Here is a 12,667-nt window from a genome sequence, read left to right as displayed (position 1 = left end):
AGGATATTTATAAACGCAAGAGTACACTGGACTTTAGCTGGATTTCGCAGGACAAGTGAATAAGGATTTAATACATCAGTCGTCCAGAACATTGCAAGAACTCTAGGACCACCAACAAGAAGACAGCTGGTTAAGTAGTCATAGAGTAAAACTGTCATTGTGTGATTTTATTGTATATGCGATATTGTTATTATATATACCAATCATACTCTGTTTTCAATTAAAGACTTAGATTTTGTTAGCTTAAATAAACAGTGTATTTGTGTTGTGCATTCGTGAGTTCGGGTAAAAGGTGATTTTGGCCTTGAGTCAAGTACGACTCGTAACAGTAGTTTACAGATGTAGTTTACAACCACATGAAGGTGATTGTACAACTATTATGAAAAGTTTCACAATATTTTTTACGGGATGAGATCAGAGCAGATCAAAAAGTGCGGGACAGAGTAGGTATTCATTAATAATTCATTATTAACCATATACCATGCTCCTACTGCAAAGAAAATTCCTGAAAATCAAAGAGATTTATGATATATTTAAAACCACAATTATTTATTTGTATGTTAGGCCTAAAGTTTGTTAGAAATCAACATTTTATTCAAAATAATGAAATATTTGGCCAGCAATTTGTTTTGAGCGGAGTAGGGTAACGGGAAACTGGGAGTCGATAGCCGAAGATGTTGGCCTATTCTTGCTTGCTTATCTATCTATCTATTTTATTTATGTATGTATGTATGTATGTATGTATGTATGTATGTATGTATGTATGTATGTATGTATGTATGTATGTATGTATGTATGTATGTATGTATGTATGTATGTATGTATGTATGTATGTATGTATGTATGTATGTATGTATGTATTTATTTATTTATTTATTTATTTATTTATTTATTTATTTATTTATTTATTTATCATCTGGATGGGTCTGTGACTGTGGGCTATTTTATCATACGTTTGGTGTGGGCCATTATACGTTTATATACGTTTTGCTTTGAATAGGCCTACAAACTATCATAATATTATTTTGGAAACAAAAGAACTTTTGTATTTGAAAATATTCATGGTAATATAAAAATGACGGAGGTAATAATACAGAAAACATTTTAAGCAGTAGCGGCGCCACGGAGAGGGGGAATAAGGGGGAAATTTTTTAAAGGACGAACACATTGAGACCATTTTTAGGGAGATCGGAGCATTTGTTCGAAATTGACCCATGTGGAGCCCAAAATTTGACCTTTGACCTTTTTGCTTATAACTTGTGAATGGTAGGCCTACATCACAGATATGACAAACTATACTTTTTCTGAATCCTTAAGACTAGAGGAATGCTTTGGTATAGTTTTTAAAAAGATTAAAGCAATTTTGAAATTTGACCCCTGTATGACCTTTTCCCGCCAAAAAATACCTTTCCACCAAGTATATTTTAGTATATTTTTGGTATGATGTCCAGGGGACATCTCTAATGTATAAAAGTGAAACAAATTCTGTTGCAATTAGTGGTGAGTGACACCACAAATTTGTTTAGATTGACTGGACTATATCTGAACTTCCGATCCTGGATTTCTTGGGAAGAAATGATGGTATTTAACTCAAAATTTATTTTATAGATGAAAACATTTGGAATAAGAAGGAAACCCACAATTTAAGAGGTGATGGGGTATGAACGTTTGGACAGTATTTTTTGTGGGACATGAGAGCACATCAGACATATCGAATTGCATTCTGAATACGAAGAATGTCCTCTGATATCAAATAATTTTGATTTTTTAAAATTCGCGATATAATAGCTAGGGCCTACACATTTTATGGCAAATGATTAAAAAATGATATTTTTGATATTTAACAGAAGCAGCCTAAACTTTATAAATCTAATGATGTGTATACTTAAAGTGTATGTAGCTGGGATGAAAAGCCAACGATCAATCGAAAATTAAAGATATGGATTTTTGCCCCGGCAAAACATTCAAAAAATTAGGTCTTTTGGGGGCGTGGGGAAGTACTAGTATATCTTCAATATGAAAAGTCCAAATTTTCAATTGATCGTCGGCTTTTCATCCCAGCTACATACACTTTAAGTACATATCATTAGATTTAGAAAGTTTACTTCCAGGACTGTTAATTATCAAAACAATTTTAAAAATAACAAATTTTAAGAATTTTTCATAAAATTTGTATTATATCGCGAATTAAAAAAAAAATCAAAATTAATTGATATCAGAAGGACATTCCTCGTATTCAGAATTCAATTCGATATGTCTGATGTGCTCTCATGTCCCACAAAAAATAGGCCTACTGTCAACATAGTATTATTTTGTGTTGATGTTGCACAATTATGACAATTTTGTATTGAGACAACTGCTAAAATAGCATCCTCTTGTAGACAATTATTGCAATTCTGCAAGGTGATAATTGCCAGAATAGCACCCGTTTTGTCATAATTGCACATTATGACAGAGTTACACAAAATAGCAGGAGAGACAAATTGTGGAATTGATACATCAAAATTGCACAAATATGGCAATTATGTAATTTGACAAAGCACCTTCTTCATGTTCTTGTGTTATTTAGATCGACACTTAGGGCCTACTGCAATTAGTTTTCTGAATGTGTCCACCATGGCACGGTTCACAGCGTCATCATCTCTATATCTTCGTGTCAAAAATTGCCGTGCCAGTACGGCGAATCCTCTCGTTTTTCAACAGCTACGCATGGCAATTTTGTTCGAGATAGGCCGAGCGACTCAGGCTAAGCATACCATTTACACAATATGACTATCATATGAGATACCACAGAGTTTCTATTCTACACATTATTACGATTTGCGCATGCTCAGTATCCCATATGATGTTGCTATTACAAGAAATTCGATTTGTTGTCAGGTAAACCCGGGTTTTGTTTCCAATACACTAACACTAATTAGCGGCGTTGCTGTTTGCTGTGGATATGTTTTACTGCATTTTATCCTTAACGATTTTTAAATCGTTCATCAAAATATTTGACTGTTTGAGAATTACAATTATATCCCATGTTTAGCCCATTCAGCTAAGACCCAGGTGCTTGTATCACAAGTCTTTAACACAGTGCATAATGTAAGCTTTCTTTATCTGTGTCAATAATATATACTGATTTCAATAGAATTGAATACATTTTGAGTTTGTACTTTACCACTGAGCGATCTAGCGATCGATTTCTAGCCAATCAGATAGGACTCCTTTTCTTGCGTTTGGTGAAATACCAATCGCCCGTCGCTGACCAACGGAGTATGGAAAAAGAGTTATAATACAGGGTGTTGACACTGTGCGGTTAGGTTACGGCAATTGGGTGATGTCAGTTCGGGGGCACTCGTAATAAACGGGCGTCTCTCCTGGCAAAGACGGGTCAGTGATTGCACTTACGGGGTCTGTGATATCACATACGTCGAGCTTTGTTGACAGCTGGGCACTCGATGCAGCACATCGGAACGAAGCTGAGTGTATTAGAATACGATTTCCTATGTTCAGCAAATATCTACCTGTGCAAAAATTATATCTATTTGTGCAAGTTCTGACAAATGGTCCCAGAACACACTTAGATTGCAATGACCAAAATCAAATGTTTTGAAGTAAAAAAAACCCAATTTTACTATCCAATTCATGAATTGGATAGTAAAATTAGCAGGCACTCAACATGCTCAACTTGGGCTAGCTTCAATCCTGATAGGGCCTATACACAAAATTATTCCCACTGCGCTGGCACGTTCACTAAAATTACTAATTTCGTTTGCGACTGGGTTTTTGTTCACGCCAGTGAACATTAAAACCATTTGAATCTCATATGCACAGTTTATCCCTTACAATAGCTATTCAATACCTACCAACCATATGGTAAAGAGGCTATAGGAAATAATTCCTAATATCTCATACCCTCGTTTGTATGCCTTTATCTAATCGTGCTCATTTAATCTTCAGAGAGACTGCTCTGTGTAGGGAATTGTTAGCCTTTTTATTAAACATGTTTGTAATTGGTTTATAGCAATCACATGCTGACAATACACATAACTGATTGGTTAAGCAAGTCACCATGGTCAGTATAATTAGCTATAATTTTATTTATTTAGTGATAAGGCATAGAAACCTGCAATAGGCGATTTACTTCAGAATATAACTACAGCGCACAAAATTAAGTCCATTCTCTATAGTTAATTAAACACTGTTAGTTAATTGATTGTTTATTGACTCTTGAAATAACCAAGCAATGTGTGTATAAACATATCCAATGTTATATTTTCTTTTTACAAAATAATAATTGGTGTTCATAAAAGTTCATATGCTGACAAAAACTAGTAAGACCATGTTGTAGTGTAATGTGTTTACTTTAGTGATAATAGAAAACTATTCAACAAAATAATTTGAGATGTAGGCCCCATTAAACATGCAGTGTTCCTGAAACACATTAGGCGATTTGCTTCCAAATATAATTTCTTTTAAAAAGGAATGGGGTGTCGAATGGGAAATAGCATCTGATGGGCTGATACAGTGGACATTTTGATGTAAGTATGTTTCCTGTAGGTGGCTTAAAACCTAATTTATGCAAAATGAGGTTTTTTGAAAATTATTTTCCAGAGTCAAGATGCAAGTATCATTTATGCCTCAAATCACTTATTTATTGTTAAATCAGTGCAGAGTAGGTTATAGTATCTGTGGGTTAGTATAATAATATTGTCTTTATATTGAAAGTTAGACCAAAGTATACTATACACCTGATCCGTCAACTTTGTCTTTTTAAAGACAAATTCTTGTTAAACTAGGGAGTATGTGATTTATGAGACGTCTCTGAAATATGATACTGTTATGTGATGACATGACGCTTCAAGAGTATTTGATATCAGAGACGTCTTTGAATTAGCAGTGCCCCCGAACTGATGTGGCGATTGCTAGAATAACTTCCTCTCACTAACATTCATGATGCAGTCACGTCTACAGTAGAATTCAATTCGACCTTTGCAGGACTTAAACCCCATTAAAAGCTATTAAACCAATGATGTCATATGACAAGTGTAATTGTGACAATTATGGCAATTCAGAAATATAACAAGCGCAAGCCTCTTTAGTGGGAGCAATTTCGACAAATATGGCAATCAGAAATACAGAAGCCCTTGCAATGGGAGCAATTGTAGAATTCTAACCGCCTATTCTAACCTTTTTTGTTCAAATTCTAATATCATCAAAATGAAAAACAAAAACAAAAAAAACTGTGTGACATGGGGATAGGGGGGGGCACTGCAATGTAGAAACTCAGTGCCCGATTCATGCTATTGTAGCAATTACCACAATACAGAATTACCATAATTACAATACATTTGTTTTATACTTGCAGAGAGATTGCCATAATTGACACAATTGCAATCATTGGAGTGGATCCTCCTATTGTAAAATTGCGTATAAAATTAATGTTTTGGTTCTCGTCCCCTCCTTCCTCAATTTCTGGGATTTGTCAGGTTTTTTTTTATAGATTTGTCAATTATTTTAGACTTTGGAATGATTTATGAATTTTTCATACATATAAATAAGTTTATTAGAGAACAAGGACCACTTCCAAGTCTGTTTGCGGTACTCTAGGGGGTTTATCCCTCAAAATCTCACATTTGAAAAAAAAGTTCCTCATCGTTTCCTCGAGCACTGTTGAAAAAGACCGAAAACTACAGACAATGCTGATTTTACACTGAAAAAAATACAAAACAAACAAACAAAAAACACCTCCCTCCCTCATCAATTCATGAAAATCCTCTGGACGAGAACCAAAATATTAATTTTATACGGCCTAATTGCCGCAATTGCACTTACTTCGTATTGCAGAATTACCACAATTGCACTCGCTAAATTGAATTTTCCCATTGTAGAATTGCCACAATCGCCGCAATTGCACCCTATATATAGGCCTACGCAGCCTCCTTAATTGCAGAATACCATAATTGCCACAATTGCACTATCATGACTGAGCCATAATTGAATAGCCAAAGCGGAGCTTCCCATGCCATAGTAGAATTGCTAGGCCCTATCATCTGTCGCAATTGAATGCATTACACACAGGCCCGTACGCAGGGAAGTGCGTCGCTTCCTTTGGCAGTGCCCGTCTTATCATATACCTAATGCGAGCGCGCAGAAAGCAGGACATTTGAACGTGTTCCTAACGTTTTCCTACACCTTTTTAGGGCGTATTTAATATAGAAACGGTGCAAAATATCTGTGCCAAAAATCGCTTCCCCCCCCTCTTTCGACCTGCCAAAATCGCTTTATCCCCTCTTGGTTTGACAAAAATCTTTGCCCCCCTATAATTCACCACCCCGGGATACACATAATTATTGCACCATCCTTAGGCCTAACTGTTGACAAAATATTTTCAAAAAGTGTTTGCCAGAAATATTTTACAATACCATTTTCAAGAACGTATTCATGATCAGATATAACCCGATATTTAAATGTTATTAACGTTTTGAAGGTTTTGAGAAAAATTTTGCGTTTGCTGGGTATATAATGACTAGAAATATAATTTTCATTAGGCCTAACTAGGCCTATCAATGTTAGCACGAGATTTAAACTCCGTTTCTAAACTTGACACAACGTTGCTTCAAGTAGGCCCTACACACCTGCTTTAGACATAGGCCTACCAATATAATCAGCCCTCATTATAAATATAGGCCTATGAAGGAAACAGCAGTATTGACGAAGTTGAAGCCCCATTCAGATTTATAGGCCCTAGGCCTAGCTAAATTCATAGATTTAAAATCTATGCTAAATTCTAGCTAAATTCTACTGTCAGTAGGCCTATGGGCATATATAAATTACAGATTCATATTGGAAATTTTACCCCCCGGGACTCATAATTATTGCACAGCCCCTAATGTCTGCTGTTAGTGCGCCAAAATTCAAAATAATTAGGCAAAAAAAAAAAGGTTTGTCTCAAAAAAAATTTTGGTTTTTCCAGAAAAATTCGGCGAAATTCAGATTTTTTTCTCCAAATATCATGAAAAGTCGATAGTAAAAAAAAAAATCGCATTTCGCATTTGTTTCAAACGACTCGTGAGTCGTGAGCTTTGAGACAAACGCCTGGACAAACCATTATTTTTTTTGGCCTTAAAAACGCTATGTGGCATATTTTGACTGCACATTTTTGTTTTGTTTACACCACATTTTGCTCACTGGCGTGTCGCGCATTTCTGACTCATAGGCCTACTACTACTAGTGCTAAGCTGTCTTGAGCCATGTGACTTTTTAGAGTTAAAAAGAGTGAAATAGGCCTAAATCAAGCAAAAAAGTACGAGTAAATAGTAGCAAGTTGTATTTTAGTGAGAATAGGCCTACGTAGGCCTACATCTCATAGTGCTGATCAAGAAGTCTCAAATTCGGGCGTGGACGAATGTAGGCCCTAGGCTCCATTACTTTGGCCTTAAAGTGATTTGCCCGGGTGATTTGCTCATCCGGATGATTGTAAAAATCATCAAAATTCAGCTTTTGGTAGCATACCTTTGTCATTTAATATCATAGTGCTAGGCCTATATAGCATGCTCCTTTAAATATTGAACGGTCCCTTAAAGTCAAATGTCAACTTTATAAAAACATTCAGTCTCCGGTCCCGTCTCAGGTATGGCTTGTTGTACTACCAGAAGGCCCAGTGTGAATGCCTGTACGTGTCGCAAACCTGAAAGCAGAAAAAATGGCTAGTAGTAAGGTCTTTGTTTTTGCTATTTTGTGTCTCTGTGTTTGCGGAGTATGCTGGATTTTAAATGGCCGGTACATGCAGTCAACAACAACAAATGTGCGCAAGAACCTCCATAGCAAAGTAACAGCATCACGGTAAGCATCCCGGGGTTTAGTACGTGTTTGATTCTTTTTGTACATGTACTTGATATTAAATGATGGCATTGGTGCAGCGGTCACGGTCAGCCGGTCAGTCAGGTAGTGCGTACTCGGGTGCGTACTGATGCCATGGGCTGGTATTTTTGTGCATTTATTAAATATCCGGATTTGAAGGCGGGTTTGAAGGCTCCTGATTTTGAGCAATATTGCATTGAAATTGAATTTAATTTTAATGAATTTTGAGTGATTTGCAATTGCATTTTAATGCATTAGGCCTAGAATTGAATTAGAATAGAAATGATTTGGCTTGGGCATAAATTTAAATTTAATTGAAATCATCGTGAGCAATGAAATGAAGAATTGAATTGGATTGGGATTTTAAACCATTTTGAATTGAAATGAAATTCAGCTTTGATTTCAATTCAGCATTTCAATTCCCAAGCAGATGTCTGTAGACCATTCCATTAAAAAAAGTGACCTTCAGTGCCTTCACCCTTTATGGTGTAGGGGAAGGTGGGGCATAACGGAACACCTAACTTTGAGGATGCTCTGTGACGTCACCATAAGTAATATGACTGTAAAAATTATATATTCAGTTGAAGTTTGTATTTACCTTTAATATACCATTAACCAATATAACTTGAATTTTACAATTTTTTATAAAAATGAAGAAATATATTCAACAACAAAAAATCCGTTTTGCCCCACTATCGGGGCAAAACGGAACCCCCCTATGGGGCAAAACGGCACCCTGGGTGCAAACTTATATTAGTTGTTCCATCGGTAGGCCCTAGTCCTAGTTATATGTAGGCCTATATTCAGTTACAATATTAAGTGGGCCTACCATCTCTGTGGAGTGAGTGGTTAACTTCTTATAGGCCTAGTAGGCCTATAATATGTATGACCAATATTTGATTAGAAAGAAATATTCAGTAGGCCTACCATCTCTGTGGAGTAAGTGGTTAACTTTTAATCATTAATTCTATCTGTAGGTCTAGTTATATGTCTATGTTTCAGCGAAGTGTTTACCATGTTCGAGTAGGCCCCTAGGTAACGCCTACATTTCCTTGAGTGAAGACATGTTATGTCCAATTGGGGCAAAACGGAACCCATCTGTGGGACCAAACGCCCGGGGCAAAACGGAACCCTGTTCCGTTATGCCCCGCGCCTAGGGTTCCGTTTTGCCCCATACCCGATTTTTTAGAAATTGGTTGCATGCATAATACATCGTAGCATATAGGCCATGCACTTAATACAGCTCATGGCTAGTACCTTCGTGTTTACAATATACACAATTATTTGGGAATCCGATATTAATGAAGTAAAATTTCAGCGCATTAAACATCTACATATCTTACACCAGACGGGTAGTAATTTTTTGACTCGATCTTGCTCGAATGTCAGTGGATTGTTTCAGATAAAAATTTTGTTGTAAATCTTTGTAGCCATACTTGTGTTCCTCAATATAATTTGCATAGACGGCAGTATTGCCAAGGCCTATTTTTCCAGGTGGTTCCGTTTTGCCCCGGGGGTCCGTTATGCCCCACCTTCCCCTAGGCCTATTGTTTTGTAGGGGGGGGGGGGGTAAACATATTTTAGCATCAAAAGATGGCACTATTTAAATGTAATGACCAACCCTAGCTGGTACAACATGCATTTTCACTGACAGCAATTCATGTAAAATGTGAAGTTCTATGTTTAAACAAACAAACAGTTTTCCCTAAATAAAAAAGACAGAGTGCACGATTATAAACTGGTCCTAAAAAGTGTTGCAAAACAATAGCCTGCACCTCTTTTATTCCACAGAATGTAACTTTGGAGTGAATACATGTGGAGTGGATGGATCCTATTACAGTAGGCCTACTTCCTTTTAAACTCCGGCTTTATAAAACACGTAGAACACTGAACGTGAACTTTGAACACATGTTCTACATTCCACACACTATGTAGGTCTATGACTTTCAATATCATATTGCAACTAGCTGTATAATTCCGAAAAATTTTCCTTACAAAGATTTCAGAGCATGTAGTTTTTTGGAGTGGTTCTTAATCTTATAACCTATGGAGTCTAAATACTGGGTGGGCTGGGCACTGGAAACTCTATTGCCCCACCCCTCGAGAGAACCTGTACCGGTAACTTTTCGCAAAACTTGAAAGTGGGGGTGGGGCAGGTTGTTCAGTTCCCCCGAATGGAGTTTGATTAGGAGTGTAAGGGGAATGACTGATTTCCGCCGAAAGGCCAACAAAAGTGGGGCTGTGTCCCCCCTGCCCCCCCCCCTTTGCGCACGCCACTGAACCCCCCCCCCCTCATTTTAGAAGTAAGGTTTTTACACTTCATATATTAGGCCTATATTATATACATTTTTTGTTACATTACAACTTGTATTTATTATTTGTGATATTATCGTTTAATCCCCGGGGTTAGGGACCGTTCACAAACACTTGTAAGGGGCGGGGCTGATGCAAAAAGGGGGCCCTGAAAATTTTTGGACCTCCAAAGGGGGGGGGGGCCTGAAAAAATGACCACAAATTTTCCTGGATAATTAAGTTATGCTTTTCATGTCAAAAAAAGGGGGGGGGGGGAAATTTTCGAGGTCTGTAAAGGGGGGGGGCGAAAAATGTTCGCGATATTTTTTTTGCATCAGGCCCCCCTTACAGGTGTTTGTGAACGGTCCCTTATATCAAATTGATATTATTACATTGCATGTCATACTTTGCCAAGACCTTGCACCCAGGGCCGTCGCCATGGGGGGTGTGGGGGTGCGACACCCTCTGGCGAAAGAGAGAAGGGAAGAGAGAGAGGGGGGAGGGAGGGAGGGACAGGGAGAGAGACGAGGGTACAAGATGTGTCTCTTACATCACATGAGAGGAGGGGGGGGGGCTAAAAACTGCAATAAGTTCGTAATATAGCCCCTGGGCCGGTATATTGGGCCTACAATGATGTTGACCAGGCGCGTTGAGGTGATGCAGACAAAGAACTAATGCTTTTGAGCCATTCCATGTCAACTCCAGGGATGTGCACCGCAGCACCTCTTCAATTTAGAATCCTGAAAATTTGAGCTTCATACTCTATTTCGTTTTCCGTGGCATCAATTTGAAATTTAGGGGGTCAGCGTAAAATGTGTAGCAACGCAAAAGACGTGTTTGGAGGTCCATAAATGTATAAAGGAACCCTCTACAACTTTGAAAAGTATATATCCTGGGGTACTTTTTTGTGTAGAATTCCAATCTGGCATCAGAAAACTTGTAACTCCTTTACTTTAAAAGATATATAGGGCCCTCAAAATGCAACTTCGTCTATCCAGAACCAACTTAGGGGGTCAGAACTCCAAAAGTAAAAATAATTTTTTGTCAATTTTTTTGCCAATCAGAGCCCTGTGGTAGGACATTACTCTTATCCCATATTGAGCCTATTAGAATACTTTTAGCTGAGATATTACCCATGCAAAACTCCAATATTGTACAGTTTTTGTACATTTTGCCCCCCTGAAAACCAATGTCAGACATTTGCCCCACCATCAACTTCAGGTATGTTGAAAATATGTTCTTGGACAACATTTCTGAGAGATAGTGGCTTGGGGTCTTGATGACTTTGCTTTAAAAACATCAGTTAGGTTTGCCTACTCACATATGAGTTATTATTCCAGCCACATCAACAAAATGGGTTGGTTGGTCAGTGGTCATCCCCTCAAATTTAGCTGAAAGTAGGGGTCTGCGTCAAATTTTGACAAGCCATATCTCCAAAACCACTTGGAGTTGAGCATTCATTTTTTCCTTGTGTTCATTATGCTCAGAGGTATATGCTAGAAATGATTTTCAGCAAAATCTGAGGGATGACCACTGACTTGTTGATATGTCATGGAATGACTCATAATTATGTATGAAGTAGACATAAACTGATGTTTTTAAAGCAAAGTCATCAAGACCCCAAGCCACTATCTCTCAGAAATGTTGTCCAAGAACATATTTTCAACATACCTGCAGTTGATGGTGGGGCAGAATGTCTGACATTGGTTTTCAGGCAGAGGTAGCGTTTTAAGGGGTCTTGGGGTCCAGGACTCCTTGATTTGGCAGGTCCCCGTGATTTGGACCCCTTAATTTTGTACGTCTGTGTAGAATTAGATGCCTGGGCCCCTTTATTTGCCAATTTGGACCCCTGGACTCAGCAGGTCACCGCTAACCCTGTTTTCAGGGGGGGGGGTCAAAATGTACAAAAAATGTACAATTGGAGTTTTGCATGGGTAATATCTCAGCTAAAAGTATTCTAATATTTAGGCTCAATATGGGATAAGAGTAATGTCCTACCAAAGGGCTCTGACTGGCAAAACATGGACAAAAATTATTTTTACTTTTGGAGTTCTGACCCCCCGCGAAGTTGGTCCTGGATGGACGAAGTTGCATTTTGAGGGCCCTATATCTTTTAAAGTAAAGGAGTTACAAGTTTTCTGATGCCAGATTTGAATTGTACACAAAAGAGTACCCCAGGATATATACTTTTCAAAGTTGTAGGGGGTTCCCGTTACACATTTATGGACCTCCAAACATCGTCTTTCGCGTTGCGACACATTTTTTACGCTGAACGCCCTAAATTTCAAATTGATGCCACGGGAAAACGAAATGGAGTATGAAGCTCAAATTTTCAGGATTTTACTTTCTCATCAACTTATTCTGTCGCCAAAAGGTGCTGGATTTACTATATTCAAGAAATTTTTCCAACCCCATTCCCCTCAATGTCAAAAAGAAATCTACACCACTGCTCATCAGCACCAATTAAGATTAGCCATATGGCAGGGTGTCGAGTCAGTCCCCTCCCGAGCTCCCGTGTTCAGTC

The 12,667-nt window shown here is 37.9% G+C and overlaps 1 protein-coding gene across 2 annotated transcripts in view; it reads left to right on the top strand.

Annotated features, from left to right (window-relative positions):
• The first annotated feature begins 7,622 nt into the window (after positions 1-7,622).
• LOC140163999 (CMP-N-acetylneuraminate-poly-alpha-2,8-sialyltransferase-like) overlaps positions 7,623-12,667 on the top strand; it is a 33,829-nt gene continuing 28,784 nt past the window's right edge. For both annotated transcript variants that reach the window (XM_072187284.1, XM_072187283.1), the window contains exon 1: positions 7,623-7,833. In XM_072187284.1, coding sequence (XP_072043385.1) covers positions 7,658-7,833 — 176 coding nt within the window. In that variant the 5' untranslated portion in view covers positions 7,623-7,657. The remainder of the gene's footprint in view (positions 7,834-12,667) is intronic.

Source organism: Amphiura filiformis, chromosome 11 (assembly GCF_039555335.1).
Source record: "Amphiura filiformis chromosome 11, Afil_fr2py, whole genome shotgun sequence".
NCBI classification, from domain to species: Eukaryota; Metazoa; Echinodermata; class Ophiuroidea; order Amphilepidida; family Amphiuridae; genus Amphiura; species Amphiura filiformis.
The sequence above is the reverse complement of the archived record's forward strand: the minus strand, read 5'-3'. Positions and strand labels throughout refer to the sequence as shown.